Genomic DNA, 25,979 nt, shown 5'->3' on the forward strand with positions numbered 1-25,979 from the left:
GGTGCTCAAATATTATTATTTCATGCAAATTAAGTTATTTAGTAAATGTGTTATCTGTAGCAGGTCAATCATATGGTCGTTTCTTGCAGTAGTTTTCCCTGCAGCAGCAGTAGCAGGTGGTGGAGAGCAGCCCAGGTGGCAGCAGCAGCAGCAGCGTGGCTGGTGCACACACTCCGGTCATGTCATGCCTTTTTCCGTGCGCCTTGCTGGGGGCGAGTCTGCGCCCCACCAGCAGAGAGGAGCAGCTATTTTGAAAGTGACCCCTCATTCAGGCAGCGACTCTGCAGCTGTCAGGAACCATGACTGAAGATGACGGATTCTGTTGTCGTGGAGGGATATGCCAGACTCAGAGATGGAAAAAAGGTGTTTGGCTTGACTAAATGTGCTGACGGATAGTGCGCAAGAACTTTGATCTGTGCTCATCCAAAGTTTTGTTCTGTTTTTTTCTTCCACAGTGGAAAACTAGGTGGCTCGTACTTCGCAAGCCGTCGCCTGTAGCAGGTAAATATCAGCTTTACCACAAAGCTGTCTCGCACTTTGACGCGTTGGTTTTTTTTAAGTACTGTCCAAAATTGAAGCTGCGCCGTGCGCCGAGACGTAAATGCGCATTTTAGCGGCGCCACAATGAAGGTTGGTTGGACGCATCAGGTGCTGCCCTGCTTGTGTCGATCAGGCCGGCTCTGTGCTGGGATATTCAGAAGCTGGGCCTGCTCTCAGGGCTCACTCAGAGGTTGAGAAAACACAACCAGAGCTTGTGTGTCAGTCTGTGGAAAGGTGACTAAACATTACGTGTGGCGCGCGGTTAGAGTTTGTGCAAAGTAACAGAAACCTGTTGTGAATGGAAATAAACACATTTATAGCGCAGTTTGTGAGTGGTTTCAGCTGTAAAAGCAGGGCTCAGATTAATATTTGGCTATTTAAAGGTGTTAGTTTGTGTCATAGCTGGAGGTTTAAGTTTCCCAGTGACTTTATGTTGTACTCACATATTCATCCATAATTTTCTAAGCATTCCCACTCTTTTACTAGTCTGAAGTGCTCTAAAGTTTGTTTATTTTTTGAATGAGCTACATGGGATTCAAAGTGACTCTTTGCATCACAGTGTGCCACCGTGGATATGTGGTGCAGGACATTGTCACATGCTCCACAGGTTAGACTGAGCCCTGCTCTTCAGATCTTTGATGTCAGTGTTGTCACAGCTGTCTGTGCTCATACCTCAGTTATGTGTGTGAAGAAATGTGTGTGTGTGTGTGTGAAGGAGACGTGTGCACACACACACACACACACACACACACACACACACACACACACACACACAGAGTCACAGTTGTGTTAGTTGACACTGATTGTCTGAAGGGGCAAGACAACACTACAGCAACTACTGTGCATCAGAATAGATCTTGTTAGTGTTGGGCAATAATTACTTTTTTTTTTTACAGAGGTGTTGTGTCTTAAAAAAGATAAATCTGTAACATCAACTGCTTTTCTGTTTGTCTGTCTTATACTTTGTCTCATACTGACCCCATGACTCCTCCAGACTGCCTCGTGCTACTCGCTTACAAAGACAAGTCCGACAAAGCCCAGGGCAACAAGGAGAGGGCCAGTTTCACGTTGGAGGAGATCTGCGGGCTAGAAGCAGGACAGTGGTATGAAGGTGTAGCGTTTACTCTGGCCATCCTCTGCCTGAACCAGGCGGCTCTGCTGGGCTTCGACAGCAGGGAGGCCCTGCAGGCGTGGGATGCTCGCCTGCGATACAGCCTGGGAGAAGGTGAGAAAATCTGTCTGCGCTTTGGTTTCTATGGTGTCTTATTTTTTTTCCCCTTTTTAATACATTTTTTAGAAAACAGCACTACACTCGACCTCGCTGCACTGTAGTTAAAGCAACGCTCAGCACCCAGATTTGTTCATCCATCATACTGGCAGCTGTTGAAATTCACAGCAGTCGAAGAAAAGTGTTCTGTAATTCAACAAACCCACAAAAAACAAAACAAATCCCTTTTAATGCCATGTTATGTAAGTCTGCAAGTTCTCGTGGGACAAGAGCACCGAAGTTCACCAGCCAACAAAAGGAGAGTGCAAGGTCAAAAAGCAATATTATAAGTCATAAAACAGTCTGTAGGTAGATGCTGCACATCATTAAGTCTGGAGACGATAAAAAAGAAGGTGCGAGTATAGAGGTTTTCCTTACTGACAGCATTGGGATGGTCGCTAGTGTCGACGCTTTAAAGATGAACTGACACGTAAGTCTACTGTGTTGCATGAGTGATAAACAAAAAGGAGCTATTAATAGAGGCGGACTGGTGGCCGAGGTCCAACTGCATTTGAAAGCAGCAACTAATGACAGACTGATAGCTGGAAGAGGACATGGTGCTAAAGACAGTTGAACGGTGTTACGATGTGGCATCTGTGTGCGTATGGTGAAGTATGCTTGTGCTTCCTTGTATAGATGTATTTGTGTTGAGAGAGCTGCATAAAAGTGTCCCTGTGTGTGTGTGTGTGTGTGTTTGTTTGTGCGTGTGTGTGTGTGTGTGTGTGTGTGTGTGTGTGGACTAATGCTTGATACCTCAGAGTGGAGCTCGTCCAAGCCAGCAGAAATGTCACCTGCGAGCACGCGAGGGCCACCGTGCTTGGAGCTGTTGTTGCGCTCGTGACACCTTATGAATCTTTCTTAACGTGAGCGATGACGTGGCACCGCTGGCCGACATTTCCCTCGTCGTCGCCTCTCATCGGTCACTCTCACCTGGTCCAACCTGGTTCAAAGTCGGATAAAAGTGTTTTTGGCTCCACGCTGCTGCTCCACACTCGCTTTGAATGAAGTTGCAGGAATTCCCGTGCAGAGACGGAGTTTTAATCCTCTTCCTTTGTTCTAATTTTACATCCAGTTTTCCTCTTTGGTTTCTTATTAGCAGCGATACACACATTCAGCTGCATGTGACAGTGTTTGATTGCACATGGGCTCCAGATCTGAGGCTGCTGTGTTCACGGCTCAGCTCAATGATTTCATTCTCTGGGTACAGCTGTTTCTTCTTTTCTTGGCAAATTAAATCAAATCCATGCTGCCTAAGAACAGTGTTTTATATCCAGTCTGTCTCTTACTTTTCCTTCATGTTGTTGGTTTTTGACCAAAAGTCTTGGCAACTTATCTCCTGTCACACTGCATCTTGACTATAGAGACGTGCAGCTCTTCAGAACAGGGTGGTCGTGGTAAAGGTTGTATGAGAACACTCATATTCTCATATGTCTGTACATTAAATACAAACTGACAGCTAGTAGTCAATTAGCATAGCTTAGCACAATGACCGTAACCAAGTCTGGTTACCACCACACCTAATTAACCTCTTCCCTGGACACAGCTGCCTCTCTGCTAAACTAATCCGTTTCTAGCTCCGGCTTCATATATTTCATCTATACCTGAGCGTTCAGCACAGCCTTTTAGGTGTTCGCACTTATCAGATTACGATAAATAAGCTCCAGAACTTAATAATCGAGCAGAAATTGTTGCTATTATCTGATTGGTTAGATGGTTGAGCTTCGCTTAAAGGCCATTAGAAGGAAATACAGTGCTGTCAGACGTGTTCTGTTGAGTCTGACTGAGGTTTTGACAGCACCTCTCCACAATAAGTTGTGGAACATGTTTCTTATTAAGGGTATGAACATATTTTCCAGAATTAACTGTGGCTTTTATCTGAAAGTGGGTCTGGTTTGGTAGTTTTGGCCCATCTGCCAATGCAACCCTGACTAAAATGACTTATTAACTAAGTTTCCATGCAGCAGTGACCATAGGTCTTTCAAGTTTCATCTCATACACTAACACCAAGTAACAAGCTTCTGTGTCTGCTCAGTTCACAGATTCAGTGTTGGAGTCTTACCAGGGACCAAGCTGGAGAGCGGACCTGCAACTCTTCATCTGTGCAACAACTTGCTGGCTCTGGCGCGGGACGTCCCACCTGTTATCATCGGCCACTGGAACCTCCCAGACCTGCGCAGATATGGACCTGTACCTAATGGATTTGTATTTGAGGGTGGAACCAGATGTGGTTACTGTAAGTTTATTGCTGCTTATGTTTTGGGACTTTTATACCACAGTTGAACAGTTTAGGTTTTACATTGTTCCTTATAAAAGGCTCGATTAGGATTATTGGTTATTGAACTGAAACAGCACAACTGTGTTTAGGAAGCATGAGGGGAACTAAAGGAACTGTAAAACTCAAAAAATACAACTTATCAAGGTTAAAATACCAAAATAAGAGAAACATAACAAATTGTGCAGCACAGTGAAAATCAAAAACCAACAGTCTCAGCGCAGCCACATTAAACACCATCCTCATCTCGTGGCAATAATGTCTCTTGAGTTAAATTAGGTCACATCATTAGAGGCTAATAGCTCATTAAATCATGACATGAGCCATGTTTTCCTTATGGCTTTCTCAAACAGCCAGAACAATCACTGGCTGTGACTCAAGATTATATTTGTTGATCGTGTGTAGCTGTCATTCTGTGAACGAGAAGTTCCTCCCAGCGCGATTGTGTGTGCAGCAGTGAATTAAAAACACGTGAGAGCCAGCTGGAAGTGGGAACGAAGCTTCAGCAGAATATTAAAGCTGTAAACGTAAGAAACGAGGTATTTGTGCAGGACTCCAGAGGAAAATGAATAATACTGGCAAACACTCATTTTGCAGAAGGGCTTGTTTTTGAGCTGAGAGTTTGACTCGTCCTGCAGTGGAGTCATAACTCGAGGGCGATCGCACTGCTGTTGTCTCTAATGTCACGGGGATGAATAATTTATCAAGTGTGGACACATGAGTGTGATTCATACAGGGACTGAGCGAGAATACAAAACAGTTCAGAAGCTAAGAGCGGTGCTTTTATTTAGAGAAGCTGTGACACACATACACAAAATAAATACAGTCACTTTAGATATTTGCCTTTCCTCACTGCGATGATGGATTTAAACCGTTATCCTGGATGTTTCAGTGCTAATTCCCTACAAGTGACGATCCCAACTTCCAAGTGGCATCGCTCAGCATGGCAAACATCGTTGTAAACATTAGGATCAGTGGTTTGAACTGGATGTTTCTCTGTCTATACTCGTACATCAGGCCTCCCTCAGGCAGACATATTAAGAAAGATGCTCAATAGAGTTTTATGAAACAACAACAACAACAAAAGGAGCCTTCAGATGGCTGCCAGAGGAGTGAGATATGCAGATGTCGTCATGAGAGCATTGTAGGATTTTTAAAAGGTCCTTGTTTAACTTGCTTCATGTCTGAAAGGCCTGTGATAGCAACCTTATTGGGGTTGCTAATGGTGTGTGACTTAGTTCCTCTGCAGCAGCTGCTTTTTAGTTTCTTTACACTGGAACATTGGTTCACAGTTCAATTCAGAGCTGAGGAAGTGTTTTGTGGCTAATTGAAGATCCATTTGGGAGCTTCCTGCCCTCATTTTTACTGCTTTGCCTACCAGACTATGTGGCCAAAAGTATGTGGATATACTTTTGTCTGAGGCTACGTTATTTCTCCCTAATGTCCTCAACTGTAATTATGTTTTACATTAATGTTTCTCAAACTACCCCCATAGCCTCATCAAAGGGCCTCAAGAGCCCTCGGTGTTAGTTTGATGCAGCAGATCTCTGATAGTACAAACACGTTGCCATGTAAGAATGAAATTGCCATCGAAAACGATTGTTTTTCTAATTTATTTTTTGACAATAGTGTGAGAAGTCTTAGGGGATGGTCTTAAAATACAGCACAGGAGTTTGGTGTGGAAGAAATTGCCTGGAACGGTAAGTGTAAGCCAGGCCATATCACCCAGCTGGACCCCACTATCACTTCTGTGTCTGAACAAGAGCAGATCTCTGCAGTGAGGGGGTCAAAATCCTTTAGTGAAGTACCATTGTTGAGTGTGGGCTGCTAAAGCAACATATTAATGCACCTGCTCACAGAGAGACAGTCCAGATACTTGAAGCAGAGAGCTGTGGTTGATGATTTGAATTGTAACGATGAATAACGGAAACCGTTTAACTGGCGACAAACTTCTTTTCGCTCGCTCTCATTCGTTTATCACGTCGTGTCCTCTGCGGCTCAGTACATGGAGCATAAAATAACCAGCTGCTCCATGATAACAAGGAGTAAATGATTCTGCCCGCGCAGGATCTCTCCCGCTGAGCTCAAAATGCTCGGCGCATCACTCCAGACGAGCCGTGTCAGAGGAAGTGAGTTATCCACAAGCTCGTAGCCGTCCCTGTCCCTGTGATCCCGCAATAGACGTGAAACCACTAAAGTTGAGACGTGTGTGTCAACACCTGGAGGGGACAGACATAGACGCGAGGGGCACGCCGCAGACATCAGAGCTTTGCAGACATATGATGACCCTGCTGTAAACATGACACTCGAGAATGTGATGTGTGATTTATTTAGCTCCATTAAATCTTCAGCAATGGATCTCACAATATGGAGAAGGTCACAAATCACTTTTACCTTCATATCCTACAAACTTGCATATACAGCTAATAAGGGACTTGTGCTGCACATTGCTCAGCTCTGTATTTACCACCCTAGTTGCAATGTTGTTAACAGGAGATCATGACACTTTTTTTTTTTTTTTTGGACCAAACCTGATACTTGCAGTTGCATCGGCTTGTTAATATTTCTCTCGGCACCTCTCTCGGGTCAGAGTGTCGGCTCGGCGCTGAGCCGCTGCGGTCTACAGCAGTTACGTGCACAATAACGAGGGGCTGCATGCAAAAAGTGTTTTCTTTCTGCAACCATAATGGCGTTGGACCTTTCACCTCTCGTTGAAGAGGGAGTCGACCTGTGTGCTGCGTTTTCTCTGACCTTTTGTCCGTGTCCTGCTTGACAGTTTGTCCCCAGTGTTTGTCAGTAGGAAATGTGAGGCAAGTGACCAAAGTGTGATGGAGAGGATGTATTTGTGTTTGTGTGTTTATAAATACAGTGGTGCTTTTTAAAAGGCACTCACAGTTTATTATTTGGGCACTTCAACTTGTGGCTAAAAGAAACCAGCTGATCCACAGCTGCATAACTGTGACCTTAAACCTGATTTTCAAGTCCTAATGCTGAATTATACTTGTTCATTCATTTACTAAGGGAAATGATCTACTCCTACATACTGCAGAGTTACAAGGTGGAAGCCACTACTCTACAAAAAACAAAGTGCTGCCTGCCGCCAGCTTGCCCAAGGCCATGTGGAAACCAGAACAATACCTAAAGAACGCTCAGTGATTGAATGAGACCAAAGTAGAACTTTTTATTTTGAATGAGAAATGTTCAGTTTGGCAGTGACCAGACACTTTGTTCCTAGTCTAAGAGCCTTATTCCACCTGTAAATGGTGACTGCACCTTGATTTGGGCCTGTTTTGCTGCCTCTGGACCAGGACGGCTGCAAATTCGGAGTTGTACAAGAAAATTCTACATAAAATATGAAGGTGAACTGAAACTCAAGGGGAATGTGAATCACATATTAAGACAACACCGAATGTTTAAAGCTGCTTTGATCCTGACCTTTTGCATAAAGCAGTTTTTTAATGAGTGTTTCACATAAAACATTTGAATTGTGAGAACATTAACTTTAATTGAATGAGCTTAAATAATATTAAACAATATCCACCTATACATTGAGCCATTTCCTGGATTGATGGATGATGTCAGTGCAAAAAGAATGAACCAGATGCATGAATGAATGAGAGACAGAAAATTAATCAACAAGTAAAAAATAATTTCTAACGGCAAATTACATTTTCCCCAGACACATAAAGAAGTAAACAGGAAAAGACAATAATGAAAACAGAACTGAAATCTCATCTCGAAACTTAACAAACAAAATCATCACACACCACCGACACAACGCGTCGGTGGTGTGTGTGCGAAACCTACGGCTGCATTGTTTATGTTCTGCATCTCAGTATAAATCACCATGCTCTGTGCGTGTTTACTTTGTGTAGCCTATAAAGCAGCTTTATCTCGGAAGTATCTTGCGCAGAAGTGTCCCGGCTTCTTTCCTTCTCCTCATCCTCTCCTGATGACCATTTTCAATTTAATACAAATGTTTAATCAATGCTACTTGAGCACTCTTCTAGTAATACTGCATGCAGGGGAGAAAAAGCATGTGTGGTGCTCTATAACTTTTCAGAGAGGGCACATGTAACATTGCTCGTTTCATCAGCCTGTTAAACTGGGCTATTACCATGGCCGTGACACGGAGAAAGCCACGGTACACGCATGATATTTGCCATACATTACATTACATTACATTACATTGCAATATTGGAGTCCACTGGGCTGTAAAGTACAACCTCAACTCTGATCTTTTGTTTCTTGGCAGATTTAAATAATAACTGTGCGGTCGCTGCAGCTGGCTGCAATAAAGTTTTTTAAAAAAGCAGCTGCACTCTCTTAATTCGACAACAGCAACACTGTGACGCTGACGGAGATGCAGCAGCACCCTCTCACCGTGCGTGGTCATCCGTTAACGTGACCGCATGCCGTTCAGACTTGTTACTGTGTTACTAAGTCCAACATAGTAAGATAGTGACATGTCAAGCAGTTCATGTCTGAAAAGGGCTTAGTCTATTTCCAAGTGATAGATTTATTACTGGTAGCCAAACGTGTCCGCTTTCAATGCCTGTTTGTAACTGTATGTTGTTGCTGTTGTGAAATGAAGGAGCCACAGTCTCGGCTCTCTGCCTGTGAGGATTAAAGCTCATTTTCACGTCCCACTTACTGAACTCAGTTTAAGAAGTTTTTCTCCTTTACATGGATGCTGTGTTTCATCACTTTTTTAAAAGGAGAGGCCAGACGGGTTCTCCCGAGTTGTTTTTGTTCCTACACAGAATCATTATGGTGTTGTAAACCAAACAAGCCCTCCCACCTGTTCTCGAGTTTGCTTCGGGGTCTTATTTTCTCTACTCTGCCTTTTGGCAGTCCACCTGATGGTCAGTCACCTGCTGCCAAAAGCATCATGTATATTTTTGTGTGCTCACAAAAGGCAGGAAAGTCTTAGGAGACTATGTCCAGCTCCAGAATCCAGTAGTTCTTGTGCCAGAGATAATTCTCTTTGTAATCAGATCCAGATAATAACAATGATCAGTAGAAAATTCATTTCAGTTTCGCCTTGTGCAGAAACCTGAGCAGACCTCACTGCTGGTCTTTGACGCGCTCACGTCCAGGACGGTGTTGGGAATGTGACTGAGGCAAAACATTGACATGGGTGGTCTCAGAGATGGGCTGACACCTTGGAATGGACAACCGGTTGTATTGTCAGTGGGAGGTCAGGAGACCTCTGGAGAGAGCGCGACCTCTGACCTCTACATGTCTTTGATGATGCTTTCAATCATTGTAAAATGTGGAAATGTATCAGATGTATCAGAAACAGAAAATAAAAAGGACATGAGACTAATACAGTGTACTTTTGTACTTTTTACAGGGGCCGGTGTTTTTTTGCTCACATCAGCTGAGAGCGAGCAGATCAGTTTTCTGTTCGACTGCGTCGTCAGAGGCATCTCCCCGACGAGGGGCCCCTTTGGACTGCGGCCCGTTTTGCCAGGTCAGTACCAGAGGTGTTTAGTGCTGCTTAGCTGGAAAGTACTTAAAAAGCAAAACAACTGCATCCACAGAGACGGGAACGTTTAGATGTTATTCTAAACGACTAGGTGGACGTCGAGAAAGTTTATGATGCTTATATGGATAATAAGCAGCCACCGTGTTGCCAGGGAGTACGAGCAAACACACAAGTCAGCAGTTGATATCACAACTGTAGTAAACTTCCCTCCTGTGCTTCTAGTGATTTATCAAAGCTGCGAGGTGTAATGTCTTCCAGGAATACAGAATGAGTCAGAGGATTCCTCCGCAGATGGCTTTGATTTTGACCGACAGCTGTTGTTTTTTTTTTTTTGTTTTTTTTTGTTTTCATCTAATTGGGTTATCCTCTGAAGCAATTTATAATTTTAGTCAAACGCACCAACCCCCTGACTGAAGTGTACTATGGCAAATGTAAAGTTCAGGGTCACCATCATTATTGGTATTATTTTAAATTCACTGTTATTACAGCAGTGCCGTTTGGCAGAACTTCAATTTGTCAGAGATAAGTACACTCGTTAAATAACTGAACGAACACTTGCACATCATAATCTCTGTTGTGAATGTTTGAAAACAAAGTATAATAAGTTTTCTAAAACATAAGTAGGTCGGACTATGGCAACACTGTGTATTACAGTGTTGTTTTTCTGTATAATGAGCACCAAACCCCGACCTGTCCACCCTCAGCTCATCTGCTCTCCTGTTCTGCTGCCTCCTATTGTGCAGACCTGACAGGATCTGATGAGTTTGTCTTTTTTAAAAAGTGCTATTTTCCAGTGCTTAGCTTGTTTCTGTACATTAACATCAGTATTGTGTAATTTCAATGCTGAAAGTGGAATAAAAGATATTGAATTTCTTCAAGAAATACCATTAATAATAATAATAATAATAATAATAATAATAATAATAAATGTTTGATTTTAAAAGTGTTTATCCTAAACTTTCACATAACTTATTTTTAGATGTTATTTTCTACATTTAAAGCTACTAAAAACATTACTGTGTGATGGACAAAAGGTAGGTACAAGAGGAACCCACTGAGATTTATAATAATCTCTACGTCCCGCTCAGCTCTAGGGAGCGTTTGACACACCAAATTTACTGGACAGGTGTTTTCTACAAATCTCCTCTTCTGTCCTGGTAACTAATGTGTTAAAGACGTCATAACGTTTTGCACCATTAATGTTTAAACTCATTCATGTGGACAGTAAATGACATTGAATCCATATGTAATTCAGCAACTAGCTGGTACACACATGGGACTGAATGTCCACCTGGGCACCTGTTTGCTCACATGTTAAGATCTTTCTATGGTGATATGTTAATATGAAGTTTTTCTCTACCCTCGAGTGACAAAAAAACAAACTCTAATGCAGCTTTAAACCTAAAATACCTATAAAAGAAATAAAATGTAGGAACGTTGCACCATTCTACTTCAGCCTCTCACTTTTTATTACAATAAACTGTTTACTGAAAATAGAAATTAACATTTAGTCTCAGGAACAGACATTTACACTAGAAACTCTCCAACTACTGTATTTTATGTATGAGATTTGCTCTATTTGTGTAATATTACATCTATTATTACTAAAGCTGTTCTCTGCTCTCCTGCTGTCCACTTTAACACCTCTTAGTTTTCTACACTAGCAGGTTTTTAAAAATGTTCTCACCCAGTCTGCAACTTAACAGGAAACGTGGAGCTGGCAGCTGTGTGGGGGGGGGGGTTCATACTGTAGATATTCTGGTTCTCACACATCTCGCCGCCCAATCACAGGTTTAGCTCATACTCCTATTATTGTGGTGCATAGTAGAATAAATAGCAGGGAGGATGTTGGAGGGGGAGCGAGGGGTCAAAGTCACAGTTCACACAAGCAGAGCAGCCAAAGCCTCCTAATCACTCCGGGCATGTGTGTAACCTCATCCACAGGATTCCTCTGCTGCCCCCCCTTCATTTCATACTCAGCCACCCACCGCTCCACTCTCCCTCTTATTTTTTAGATTTTAAACTTTGTTGCTCCTTTCCCCTCATTTCTGTGTCACTTACATATAAATAGCTACTAGCTGAATCCCTCCCCCCCGGTTGCCGTTTTGATTGACTACTGCCGTGTTCCCAGGCTCAGCTGTGTGTTTGTCACCATTACGTGCTGCAGTGTTTCCACCTGTCCCTTCTCGCTGTGTTTGCACGGCAATTCTTTCCTCCCAGGGAGCCCATTTTCACATTGCACACTAGAAAGTTTGGCTAGAAACATGGGAAATGTACAAACAAGTGGTCAAGTAACAACAGGAGAGACGCCCACACTGGAAATGAAAGATTTCACACACTGATCATAGACTGTGGGGATTTTGGCTCATTTAGAAGTTATGAGATGAAATTATGTCTGCATTCATGGTTTAAACTGAGATTTGGCTTTTATACACATCTGTTTTACATATTGCTCTTCAAATCCTACAAATCGGTCGAAGAAGAGGAGGTTTTAAACAAGTTTAGAGTGTGATACGGGGACATATGCCACTCAAGGAAACCCAGCACGCAAAGTGGCGAATTGCAGTCTTTGTGCAGCAAAGACACAAAGTGCCACCAATAACGGCACAAGCTTTTACAGTGAATCCTAATCAGAAAGGTACTGTAACGACTCAACAACAACACTTTAAACATATGATAAGGTGAAATTAAAGTGTCTACGTGAAGTGGCTCGCTGGCGTGGCAAAGTAGAGTGACTTTAACCTCCTTGTAGATTTTTAGAAAACAGTTCAAGTGTAAGGTATGATGGCAAAGCACGCAGTTCTAATGTGAGAACATTTAACCATTATTTTACACGTTTAAAAACAAAACTTCATTCTGCTTTGTCTTCACAAAACGGAAGTACGTTGCCATAGCCTCTGGGGCCAAGTACTTTTCCTTAACATGTATGACGTGCCGTGTAATTTGACATGTGCTGTGGGAGCGACAGACGTTCAAAAGGCAGGTTAACGTGTCCACAGTCAAAATGAAATGACTGTGGGGAAGCGAACACTGCCTAGATCATGTGATCTGTCAGTACTCCACATACAGGACATGAGCCTTTTTATAGAGTTACATTTACCACCTCACTGCTGCAGGCTTTTACTGATTTAAACAAATTGATCCACTGTTGGAGTTGACCTTGGTGGTCCAAGGTACATTAGGTCCCCGTACAGCATCAACAATCTCCAGCCACCAGCAGCGGAGTGCGTACCAACTGAGCCACGTGGTAGCGCTATTAATAAACTCTGCAGTATTTATGCAACACTACAAGGTGTCCCCCTCCGTGACCCTCTTCTCTGCCTGCCCAGTGGCCCGTTACAGCTCCATACAAAATACTAGCTCATAGCACTCCTGCCAAACCCTTTGTTGTTTTGCGGTTACTCTTTTCATGAATCTTGACATTTTATTTTCATGATCCCTCAGAAAGAGGAGCGAGACCCTCCTGCTTCATAGTGTTCCTTCTTGTATCTCTGGGGTGTTTTAGATGTGTTTTCACAGCTGTGTCTGTGTCAACACAGAACAAAATGCTCAGCTGTGTCACATTTGATCCCGTGTCTCTGTGACAGTAGCAAGACTTACAGAACTTATCCCATCACTCGTTTGTTCGATGATTTACAGCCACGATGGAGCTTTATTTCATGTCGATTTCACAGTTATTCAAAAATATGAAATTAGCTCGTGTTGTTTCGGATGAACTTATGTTTCCGATGCTCCCTCTGACAGACCCCAGTGCCAGTCAAACGAATTCAGAGGAGAAGCTGAACCATGAGGCCCAGGAGCTGGAGAAACGACTGAGCATGCTCTCTCACAGGAGCAGCACAGGTACAGTACGTTACTGTCATAGCGTGCTCAGCTGTAACATAGAAACAAAGGTTAAACTGCTCTGAGTGCATCTTTCATCACTTAATTAACCCAAAACACTCGTGTTTCTGATTGGTTCACTGCAGCGAGCCCTCCTCCCCTCTGAAACACATAAATTATACGTTGTATTTGAATAAAGTTGTATTTAGATGCACATTATGTTGGGAGATATGTTGTATGTGTATTGTTCTTATTCTGTGCACAGCGGGGGGAAACATAATGGCATTATAATACTTGAATATGCTTTAATGATGAAGGCAGTGTTTTCCTTTAATAACACTATAATTAATGTTATCCTTCTTGGCAGTATCGTCCACGTATTGCCCATCTGCTGGAGGAGACGACCGCAGCATATCTGGTTCCTCCGACACCTCAGACACCAGCCAGTCTGATTGCAGTATTGGCAGCCGGATGGCCATTTGGTCTGAATCAGCCTCCAGCCCGGCTGAAAGTGTTAGCCATGCGTCTGTTAAAGTGACACTACAAAGCATGGAGAAGCTCTCCGTCAGCCAAGGGCCTGGGAACCGGCCCGCAGCCAAGCCCCCCCGGCAGCTTCTGGAGATCGGCCGTCAGAGCTCGTCAGACAGCGGCATCGCCACGGGCAGCCATTCCTCTTACTCCGGAAGTTTCTCTTCCTACACAGGCAGCCTGGATATCACCCCTGGGGAGGACTTTGGCTCTGTCTTCAACTTGCCCCCCCACTTGGCTCAAGACCTGAGCCCTTGTACTTGCTCCACTGCCCCTGGACACGAGTACCAGGTACCGACATCACTTCGGTATCTCTATGACACTCCCAGGAGTCTTTTGCATGAGGGAACTGAGGCCTCCAAAGACAATGAACCCTGTGACCCGGCTAAGGACGCTACAGCTCTGATCACAGAGTCAGGAAAGAGCGATAAAAGCGGCGCCAACGCCTCTGAGGGTCACTCAGAAACTACTGCAAGACTGTCAATGAGTGAACACCTCCAGGGCCCTTTAGAGGAGAGTAAGAAAACCAAGGTGGCGCCCCCAAGTGACCACCCAGACTCCTGTCACATCTGCAGCTCGCTCACATCTGCCTCCAAAACTATCGTGACCATCTGCACGGAGTGTGGTGGATTTAAGGTAAGTAGGAACGTATCTTTGAGTGTTTGAGCCATTAGTCATCCAACATAAGTGTAGTTCTATTCTCTTTAAGCATCTTTTAAACCTTTCTCCTGTCCTGGACGTGCTCCGCTGTGCAACTCGCCGTCATGCAGTAGCAGTTTGTGTGAGCAGGCCTTATCATCGCTGCATCATCTGTCCTGTGTCTCACTGTCAGCGTGACCTTTGTGGTATCATGCAGGATGATGCCGCCCTGGGTTTGGTGTCAGAACAACTAACAATCCCACAGTCCATCTGTCCTACACTCATATCACGTTGACACTTTCATTGTATCGAATAGATTTAGACCCTGTGAGTGACTTGACAGTTGTTCTCTTGTTGCCCTTCTAGCTCCTATTCATTGCTTAATGGTTTTGAGCAAAGGCATTGCTCTGTATTTATTTATTTTTTTTTTTACGAGATGTTGTGTAAACTCCAGATTGAACTATTTTTATAACCAAGATCGCCAAATGAGCATCTGATGTGTTGGTTTTCTAGTTAAACCCTCCCAGTCTGAACCATAATCTCTAAATGTCGAGCTCTAATTAAATATCAAGAACATCAGGTGCTAGTTTGTAAAAGCCTTTTCCTGCTCGTCTGTTCATGTGAATTTACTGAAAACTCTCTCAAACACACAGCTCCACCTGCTGGTAGTGCATTTAGTAATGGATGGAAATAAAAGTATGCCTACGTACCCATTTTTAAATATTTAATACACACTGTACTGTCTTTTAAAGTGTCTCATACTTAATTACTGTTAATATTAATTTAGCTGCTTTAACAATATATTTTATCTATTTTCTTCATTATTCCACAGGGGGCACCGTGTATTCCTGCAAGTGGTTCAGTGGTACCGACCATACCAAGTAAGTGTAATCAACTGCTGCGTGCACGCCGCATGTATTTTCTTTTGCATGCAAGATTCAGATTTGATGCATGTTTGATGGAGCGTCTGTAGCTGGTTTGGGAGCGAAACCAAAGTGAGTTGAAGGGTTTTTTTTGCCTCCAGAACATCATATTTTCAATCCAGCAGATCAAAGAGTGGGCACATGCAGACCCAGCCCTGCTTGTGAATACAGTTCTGCAGTGAAGAACATTTTGGAGACATCCCGGGCCTCTCCTGGCTCCGCAAGTATGTACAGCTCAGCAAAGACGAGTGAGGAGTCGCTGCTGCCGATTAAAGGACAAGAGAAATTAGCCAGTCTCTTAGCTGATCTTCTGGGTTTTCCCAGTGCAGATATGCAACCAGAGGTGAACCCACAGACAGGGAACTTGTACGTAGCAATGAGCCCTGCTTTTGGAAATGAGCTCAAACCGGTACCAGCTGTCACGCATGTACTGGATTCACAGCAGGAGACAAGAGCTGTCATCTATGAAAACTGTTTAAAGTGTCAGAGCAAGCACTGCCACCCCCCTCCACGGGTCGTACCTTTGGAAACGTGCCGCAACAGGCGCAGCTCCGCTTTACACACCTTTTCACCTGTGCTGAAGATAAACCAAGAAGAATGTGAAGCAGCCATTAGCGAGGAGCTGCTCTATAAAGCTCCTAGCGATGGACCACACGGCGTGGACGGACCGTGTCAGTATGAAGAGATGAACGGTCGGGCAGTGGCCAGGGAAGGTAAGAGGCCTCTTCAGCGGTTTCCTCTTCGTCTGCTGCCTTGCCTTTGGTGTACTTCTCCTCTTCAGGCCTTTTCAAACACATTTTTTCTTTGATTCTGTCCTGCTTTTCTTTTTTATCCTCAATAAAACAACAAACAACATCCTTCTAAAGCATCTTATGTTAAATCAACTGCATGTTTCTTTTCTCCGCACTCTATGATGTTTCCTTTTTCAGTGTTGTTTGTACTGAGCTTTGTGATGGCTTGGAAAACTAGAGAGAACAGATACGACATACAAGTAGTGTCTATTGTCTGTACTATTTATCATTAGTTTATAAGTTATGTCTTTATGGTTAATCTGTTTTTCAGATTGGTTAACCATGAACTAAGAGGAAAGTCTCTTTAATTGGATTAAAACTGGATGAAAATAGACGCAAATCCATTTGTAAACAGTTTATTCAGAATTTCTTTAAAGCCACATCATCACCAAAGAGAAACAATTTGCATCGGCTATTTTTTTTTTATTAATAAAAAATAATAATTTTATAATAATACTTCATTTTAATAGATGACCAGTGATGATCTTTGGGTTGTGCTGGAGAACGCTTTGCGAGTGGTTCGATCCCATCATCAATAGATCAAATTAATGCAACACTGGACGCAAATAAGTGTTTGTGTGACGATTTTACTGCTTCTACTCCGTGATTATGAGGCTTAGAGAAATATTTAGATCAGGCTTCATATTTGCAAAGGACAAAAAATGAAACAACCTTTCTGCTGCATGCTCAACCTCTTCATAAGCATGCAGACTCTGTCACTCTCTCGTACAATGCCCGTGAATAATGGGGCCATTATTCCCAGCACCAGGCATCAAATTATGTTATTTTGCTTTGTATAATGGTTTGTGGTATTGTGAGATGATGAATCAGCCTGCTCATACTTGCTGCTGTGAATGGATCTGCAGGTATTCCTACAGTTAGGACTTGAGAGCACTTTAGCTGCTTGTTTTGTTTTGAGACATAACATTGATTTAAAGTAAAAAAAAAAAAGGCACAGTGGGATTATTTTCTTCACCAGTACAAACATTTAGTTTTGTTTCTAATATTTAAAACACAGGTTTTCTTTCTCTCCCAACAGACAAAAGGCTTACCAGCAAGGAGGAGAGGCGCAGAACTGATCCTGCTTATGAAGTCATGGAGAGTCGGATGCCGGAGAGGAACTCAGAGGTGGGCCAGTCATAAACTCTCTAATCCGCTTTGTGCTATCGGCTTCTGGCACATTTTGACTATGCGACTTATTGTGCTCTATTCATCTGGACATTATTTGGACAAATGTGTGATATGGTAAAAATAACAATTGACTAGGATGATACAGCAGTAATAAAAGCTAAACCAAAGATGATTTGCTCACACTTTATGGATTAAAACGAGCGGCTGCACAGGTCTGTGATGTTTCTGTAATGCCTGTTCTCTGTACAGTACGTGCGGTTCTGCAGGATAATCTTGACTTCACTGTATTTGTGATGATGAGATATGCTGTTCTCAGAGGTGTTAGCCATAAAGAACTGGAGTTGGACATAATGGACGTGTTGATTCAACTTTATAGTCATTTAATCTGAGGCTCTGAAATGGTGTTGTAGACTTTTTAAAGACCCATCACTACATGATATTTGCTATTGTATAATATTTAACACATTCTAAATACTACAGAATACACATTCATATTACTTTGCAGCATTAAAGATTAAAATACATGACAATTGTCAAGTGCTATATATATAGCAGCAGTCTAGCTGATGTTCATGACAGATTTCAGGGATCACGCTCATTATTTCTGGTGGTCCTAGCGAGAAATGCCTCTTTGTGTGCATGGTGTGGGGAAATGGCCTCTCAGCGAGTATGAAAGCCGTATGGCAGCACTCCACCACCAATTTTCACACCACAATAGACGTTCTTAGAGTGGCCGTCTGGAATCAGAGATTATAGGCCACAATTTGAAAGGCATGGTTATCTGTCTGTAACGATGAACCACTGCAGACAGGGTTTCCGAATGTACGACTTAGCCCTGAGCTCTCAGTAAATCTTGAAAATCATTGTCACACTTCTTATGCAATCATTTTATATGTTGGGTGCAGTCACTGCAGATTATAATCAACAGTGCTTACTGTCTTGCAGGCAGAAGAAAAAAGCAAGTATGAGTTAATGGGCAGCTGTGGTCAGCAGAGGTTCCTTCAAGAGGCTGAAGGTGAGTGAGACTGACATCACAACATTTCTTTTCTCGCTAAATGGACAATATTAGACTTTTATTTCCATTGAGTGCTCTGAAGATTCTCAGTTGCATACTACCTAGTGACCCTTACTACAACCAGAACCCACACATGAAAAATGAATCCGATCGATGACTTGGATTCACATGGCTACAAACACATTAACTTGTGTGTGTAACTTGAAATGAATGTGTAAAATGAGCATTTATGGTTCTGAAAAAGCGAACTGGTACAAAACAGGATGGCAGGAACAGACACCTCATGTTTACTTTACTTTATCTAGGGTAATGGACTGTGACATTGACAGGAAGTGGCTACTCTTTAAACGGCACATAGAGTGCTGCATGGACGGTGAAGTTCATCACATTTGAGTCGTAGATAGAACTCTTTTTTTCATTATTTCTGGACGTTAATCAATCAAAAAATCACCCAAACAAGACTCGAGCATCTGCAGCGACACTGTGAGTGTCTCTGTGAGCAATTTTTATTAAAGGCAGCAGTATGTTAGGGGTTGAATCGAAGCCTATTTGTAGCATGTTTACTGCTTAAAACTTGTGTTAAAGGCAGATGGAATTGTTTTGCTGACTGATCAATCAAGAAAAGACAAAATACTTTATACTTAACAAAAATGTTATGTAACATGTTAAAAAATGTAATTAATTGGTATAAGGAAAAATAAACCTACTAACTTGAATGTAGTAATAATGCTAATACGACTCCAATGTGTTATCATTATTCTTACATTCAAGTCATACATATAATTATATACAATATATATATTTATATATACATAATTACATTAATTTCAGTGCTTGTCAGAGATTTATCATATAGCACATGTGTAAAGCAGAGACAGGTTAAGTCGCATGTGTAATTTGTGTTTACATTAAGTGCAATTCAGAATAAATGTGTGAGTCCGTCAGCTTCTCCTTCCTTCTGTCATCAATTGAAGGACTCGCTGCAGATGGAATATTAATTTCTGCATCTGCATTTTATGCAATACCATAAACTCACACTCTTACATGAGTCAATTGTGTGAAGAACAAAAAGAGATGTAACAAGAGAGAGTGTTGATACGTGACCAGGTACTGGCCCTGATGTGAGGTGAGAAGATGCTGTGAGGGGGGACGTTTGGCCTCAGTCTAATGCACACCTGCTCTACTAAAGTCCCAGCAGCTGTCACGATGTGCCACCAAACCCATCTGTCATGTCCACGTACAGTGCACATACATGCGGAACAGGAGACATGAAGACGCAGGCTCATGGCAGCTGAAACTACATGAAACTGATGTTACAGTGTTGCTGAACTTTATAGTTAGAAAAGTCTCGACTCCTTTGTCATGTTTTCCCTCCACACCACAGTCTAATGTGTTCCTGCTAGCGTAACTTGTTGCAAGTTCCAAAACCAGCCTGAACAGGCCTCTCAGCCTGACGTCACGTCATTACACCCATGTTTTCCCTCAAAAGCAGTTGACCTTGTGAGTCTGGGTCAGTAAGCTCAGACGGGTATTGCCTCTAACATCTCCCCTAGAGCCTTCACAAAGTGTATTATCGAAATGTCCCCGAGCTTCAGAGCTGCGGGCAAACCCACTGTTGTAATGGCAGCCATTATAAAACACCACACTTCTGCAGGGGGCTGCTTGGTGACTGATCAATTAGCTATCAGGCCTCTTAGATGTTGCCAACGGCTGCACCCGCCGACACTCTGCTGGCGTCTAATGGCTCCTCACTGATTGTATGAGCGTCCCCTGGGTTTGAAGCCTCTGGGTTGCAGATAATGGCCACAGCTACTGCCATTTAGGAAGAGTCAATAGCAGGTGAAACCTTTTGTCCCAGAGTGTTAGATATCTCCAGCATCTGTGCAGAATTTACAGAACCGTATCAACATGATGGTGTATTTATAATCTCACTCAGCGTGAGCGTTTATCATCATATGATTGTCTGTACATCAGTTTGTGCTGACTAGTCCTTTTTTTTGATACATCACCGTTTACTTCCTGATTATTATTATACACTGCGCACTGTGCTGAGCTTATGTGAGCCTGTCGTCCTGAATGGATGATTACTATGATCAGCTTTATTGGTTTATTTGTCTTTTTGTCTCTCGGCTATATTGGGATAAAACTAATAAAGGCTGAAATCATTGTTGATTAGACATTTTTGTCGTCACTGAGAAAAGCAGAAGTCTGCTCAGATATCCTTGAGGGTAAGATTTGAGCTGGTAGAGCAGATACAGGCATAACAAAAATAAAACGTTGTGTAATACACATCACACAGCTAAAATATGCACATATTTTATCCAGCTGTTCTGCTACTGTATGAAGACACTGAGCCAGACACTATGCAGCCAGCACTGAACTCAACTCTGCAGCAGTTTATCCTTAGTGGCTTTTAGGTTTATGACGGGTAACGTCGACAGGGGCTTTCTGTTGTCAATGGTAACCATTTGTCGAGCACAGTAAATTACGCAAGACAATGCACTTCAGGCAGCAGCGTGGCTGTAATTTGTGTGTTTGACAGGAAAAGCTATTCAGTCATAATGGGTAGAGGCGACATTTGTTTTGTTAGTTGTACGTGAAACCCTTTGTCTTCTGCTGACTGCACTGTTCGGTCAACTTGCTGAAGCATTAGCTGATTTTACACAGAATGTATGACTGCTGTTAAAACTGCCTGTTGTCAGTGCAAATATTGGAGATATTAATGAATGCATTAAAAATATCTATAATTAAAAATAATAATATGCTGGATATTGAATTTGGAGCTCTGCACACAGTTTAAAGCAGCATGATAGAATTTACAAAATAGCGATGACGGTTTAATTAAACGGGCAGTAAAGTAGAGTTTACTGCCCCACAGCACAAAATGACTATAATGTAGCTCATAATGTAGCTCAGGGGACGATCAGTTAATTACATGTAATTACCCTCTGGGGGTAAAAGGGCAATTTAGTGGGATACACACTACTCAGTGCAACTGCTGATCCCATACAGTATATGCTTTACTGTTTCAGAGTAGAGTCACTTAATCGCAGACGTCTGTATTTATATGACTAATTAACATTAGGCTGTTAAGTACCGTTGTCTCAAGAGCTGTTAAGACATGAGGAATTATTATTATTATTATTATTTTTTAGCTTTTGATTAAGGGTTACGGTTATAATGACAACGTGTTGAAATCTTACCAGCTTTTCCCTTTTACGTCTTCATTACAGTCTTTTAATTGAGGTCATAATGACAAAAACAAGTTCTGTTTGAAGTGGCAAAGTAAGCCTGGTGTTATTTTATCTTTTCAGTATTCTCAGTAAACCTCATAAAATGATGAAAGGCACGAATTAATACATTATGCTCTGTACCGTCTGTGTAGCCACAGGACTGTACATCTTATTCCTCCGTGCAACAACAATGTTGTTGTCCAGGAACTATTAGAAACACAGGAAACGGCTATACTCTTTAATTAAAGTGTCACAAAAACACTGAGTTGTTCATTTTTAAGAAAGAATCCCATCAGCTTTTGTGTGTCTTCAATAGCTTTTGGATGACAGCTATTTAGCGTGCTGATACAGCTTTTCAGGCTACACAGACAAATCTTGGTAGCAGCATAAATTACTTGATAGTTTTTTTAAAGGATCTTCTGATAAAAAATAAGGGTTCACACCTTTTCAGGTAAAAAAAGCTTCACGGTCACATGTGAACAAACTCCATTGTATTCTAATTAGCACGGTTTCCTTTTTGCATTTGCAGGGGCAGTGTTTGTTTTCCCTCCAGACGCAGCATTTCCTGAAAGGTCGCGCAGTGAAAGTGTGACATACGTGAATATTCCTGTCAGTCCCACATCCAAGAAGCAGCTCAACTACATGGAGCTGGAGCTGCAGGAGCCGGGGCCCGGCACCCGAGGGAGTGTCGCCCAGCTACCAGCACAGAGTAAGGATGCACCTGAAGTAACACTGTGTCTCTAAAGCAGCGGTGATGGGGTGGAGGAACATTGTGTTTTACCTTGTTCAGACAGCAGTCACACAGGCAGGGCGGCAAACTCCACCTGTGGGTCTGTGCTGACCCTACATGTAGCCAAATGAAGAGGTAGCGTCAAAGGCTCAAACGCAGGCTGGCCAAGGTGGCATCATGTGGTAAAATTGAAGTGATGTTTCATTGACCAATTATCAGCTACTGGGGTCGTTTCTCCTGAGAGACTCGCACATCTAACCCCAACCCGACTCCCTAATCACAGCCTGTGCCACGGTGTTGTTTGTGATCCTCTTCCAAAGGCAGATCTGCAGCTGCCAAGAGCCCTGCTGCTTGTGTAAGCCAACTTTCAGAGTTCCTGTTAAGCCTGTTCTCCTACCGTATTGCTATTGATCCTTCTGCCTTCACCACTGATGGCATGGCCTCAGTGGCTGAGCAGCCGGTTGGATTTCTAAGAGTGCGAAGTCAACTCAAACATTTGCATTTACATTACATTTAGTCATTGGGTAGATGCTTTTATCCTAAGCGACTTACAAGGTACAAGGCAAAGGCAGGGTAAGCGTAAGGAAGTCTTACCTAAGGTGCCACCATACCATACACCATACAGCCACAAACAGCAAAGGGTTAAACAACCGTCACACACACAAAAATGTTATTATTGCTATTTTCAATTATATTCCAATCTGATGGCGTAGGAGGGATATGCTGGGTTTAAATACCACTGAAAAGAGGTTTTATGTATTTGTAAAGAATATCAACATCCTGAACCGATGAAAATGAAATGACCTCAGCCCTTATCTTCTTGTTTTTGCTCACACAGCCTACAAGGCTTTCTTATTAGTGTGTCAGTCTGTGCAGCAGCACTGTGGACGAACTGTTTTCTAAAATACACTTTGTGTTTAAATCCTGCTCTCTGAGTAGGGTATCGGTATCAAGCGAGGATAAAAAGTCGTGCCAGACTGTGATTGTTCTGTAATTTCATTTCACTTTGGTAGAGTTACAGGAATCGCTCTCAAACCATTGAGCTGATTTCATGTCGTCTCACTGTAAGACAGCTGAGTCCTTGTCATTGGAGACGTGGCAGCGAGCAGTAATTGACAGATAAGTCGGCTATTAGCGTCATTGCCCTCAGGAATACGAGGGCCGCTCGAGCTCTGACATGAGAGAGGTTAATATCTGATGTCAGCAATACAGTTTATATCCCGGCATGCGGCCTCATTAATCCGTCACCTGGGAGGAGGGGTGTCCCATCTCAGCACTATAAAGGGGGTCGCAGGGCATTCAGATCACAGCTGTGACTTCACTGGCTCTAATGGGAACCTCATCTAGGAGCTACTGATGTGTTGTGAGGAGCTGAGTTGGATTTCCTCAGCTTTACGGGACTGTAAAACATCTTTCAAGCACGAGACGAGCAGTGCAGTGATGTACGCTATAGTGGTTTTTCATGCACATGTAGGGCAACCCTGACATCGTCTCTATTGGATTTCAGCCGGGGCCCTGTATTATCATAATGCTAGCACAGCGCATGAGAGGGAATGTTAAAAGCTTCGGTTGAATCATTTGCATTTTCTTCTGCTCCATGTGGTGACACTTGAGCCATCAAGTTGGCAGCGAGGGCAGAGATCCACTTCACTCTGAACTCTGTCATATTTGTTTGGACATTTATCAAATCCAGGATTTTTTTTCTAAGTGAAGAAATATTCAGCATTTTATATTTGTCTGCCTCCACATGACGAATATTAACAATATAGGTAACGAAATGCACGTATAGAGCAAGGTCAGCCTCCCACAATGCCAATTAGCATTTTGCATAACCCCCATAAACACCATGACATGATCATCACAAGTGCTCGTAGGATTTTTAACCTTCAGACGGTGCCATCCTCTGCTGAACCACGCTAATCATATTCATATTTACCTTTTTAACTCCTAGAAAGAAAGCACAGAAGCATATTTTCCAAAATGGCCAGCTGTCTTTTCTATGGTATCTCAAGTGAAGAGGCTGTGTTTTTGTGTCTCGACAGGAAAGACCTCCACCAGATATGCCCAGATTGACATCGCCGCCACAGAGACGGCCCACAAAGTCGGCACGCAGCACGCCCTGGGTCGGCAGGAGGGCCTGCACACTCTGGAGCTGAGAAGAAAGGGGACGCCACATTGACTTCTTTGTCTTTGAACTCTCAGCGCTGATGTTTTTTTCCAAGTTTTTTTAATACAGTCTTTTTTTTTTTTTTTTTGATATCTATATATTCACCAATCTGTCTGCTCCGTGTCCACTTTCTTGGATTCAGCCGTGTTTCTGTATCCATAAAGCTGCCTAAAGATGGAGCCTGTAGCGATACACAATGGTGAACAAGTCGAAAGTTAAAAGTTTGGCATTAATCAGGAGCAACCTTTCGGTCTTGGTCATCTCATTAAATGATATTATGTCAGCACTGGAGCCTGAGGCTAACGTGAAGGGAGACGTCCACATCCTCAGCTCACCCTGGTCATCTCTAATAACGTGCAACATGCTGCTTCTGTCCACGTTTACTGGATGGTGGTGGTTATTCTCACTGGGAGAACAAACTCCTGCTTTTACACAGAGATCAAATAATTCCATATTTACTTGCATGAAATTTCTCTCTCTCTATATATATATATATATATATATATATATATATATATATATATATATATATATATATATATATATATATATATATATTCAAACTGAGGTCAAACATTTCATCCAGTCTTACTCATTAATGTTAGATTCACAGACATTAGGAACACTTCCACACTGTGCGTGGTCATCTTTGTTTACCTACGTACTGATGGATCGGTGTTCATCATATACATCTTGTTTTGTTTTTTAGAGTTTATATAGAGATGTACTTTTTATTCTTTATGTGTGTACGTATAAGATTTTTACTGAAACTTCCATTATAAAAATTGATTGATTGTGTTGCGTAGAGCTACTCTTCTACAGTGTATTGTCTCTTTTTTCGATGAGTCTAAATACATTTTATTTCCATTTAGCTGATCTGAATACAGTTAACACGTATGGAACCAGTTCAATGACAGCGCCTGTTGCCTTTTTCTTGTAAATTATTTATAGCGTTAAGTAATTTGCGTGTCGTGTTCAGTCTTTGTAGAACTGGATCATATATGTGGGACCTTATGTCCCATGTACAGTTGTAAAACCCAAGCAGATGTGGGAAAAACAAACTCCACACTGAAAGATCCGACCCGTAGATTCAAACCCAGGTCCTTCAAGTTGAGAGGCGACCTGTATGTCACCACACCACTATGTCACCTAATCCTTTTATTTATTTATTTATATATATATATATATATTACAATGTATTATTGTATGTTGCATTATTTAAAGGTACTGATATACTTTCAGTGTTATAGAACAATACATGAATATTTGTATGTGCTATTTTCAACAATAAGTAAAAAAAGTAAAACAAAAAAGTTCCAGTTAACGTGTCTCATACTCTTTTCAAAATATTTTAATAATAATAATCTTTGAATTTTAAAATTACTCTTTCATTTTTCTTTGAATGCTGTGCCGATGTTAAACATCTGTAT

The 25,979-nt window shown here is 42.2% G+C and overlaps 1 protein-coding gene across 1 annotated transcript; it reads left to right on the top strand.

The window, feature by feature from the left end:
- The first annotated feature begins 282 nt into the window (after window positions 1-282).
- On the top strand, window positions 283-25,005 carry LOC113157193 (protein Dok-7). Its single transcript, XM_026352516.1, has 13 exons — window positions 283-363; window positions 456-501; window positions 1,535-1,765; window positions 3,840-4,040; window positions 9,436-9,555; window positions 13,315-13,413; window positions 13,760-14,556; window positions 15,392-15,440; window positions 15,608-16,195; window positions 17,313-17,401; window positions 18,350-18,419; window positions 22,182-22,361; window positions 24,425-25,005. Exons 1-13 carry the CDS (start codon window positions 310-312, stop codon window positions 24,559-24,561), a joined length of 2,661 nt encoding a protein of 886 aa, XP_026208301.1. The 5' UTR covers window positions 283-309; the 3' UTR covers window positions 24,562-25,005.
- Window positions 25,006-25,979: the final 974 nt, after the last annotated feature.

Source organism: Anabas testudineus, chromosome 18 (assembly GCF_900324465.2).
Source record: "Anabas testudineus chromosome 18, fAnaTes1.2, whole genome shotgun sequence".
Lineage (NCBI taxonomy): Eukaryota > Metazoa > Chordata > Actinopteri > Anabantiformes > Anabantidae > Anabas > Anabas testudineus.

Bases quoted from the DNA above. Each gene is read 5' to 3' on its own strand.
- LOC113157193 (XM_026352516.1), top strand. From the start codon at position 310: ATGACGGATTCTGTTGTCGTGGAGGGATATGCCAGACTCAGAGATGGA. The intron at 15,441-15,607 runs GTAAGTGTAATC...TCAATCCAGCAG, and splicing joins AGTGGTACCGACCATACCAA to ATCAAAGAGTGGGCACATGC. The intron at 16,196-17,312 runs GTAAGAGGCCTC...CTCTCCCAACAG, and splicing joins TCGGGCAGTGGCCAGGGAAG to ACAAAAGGCTTACCAGCAAG.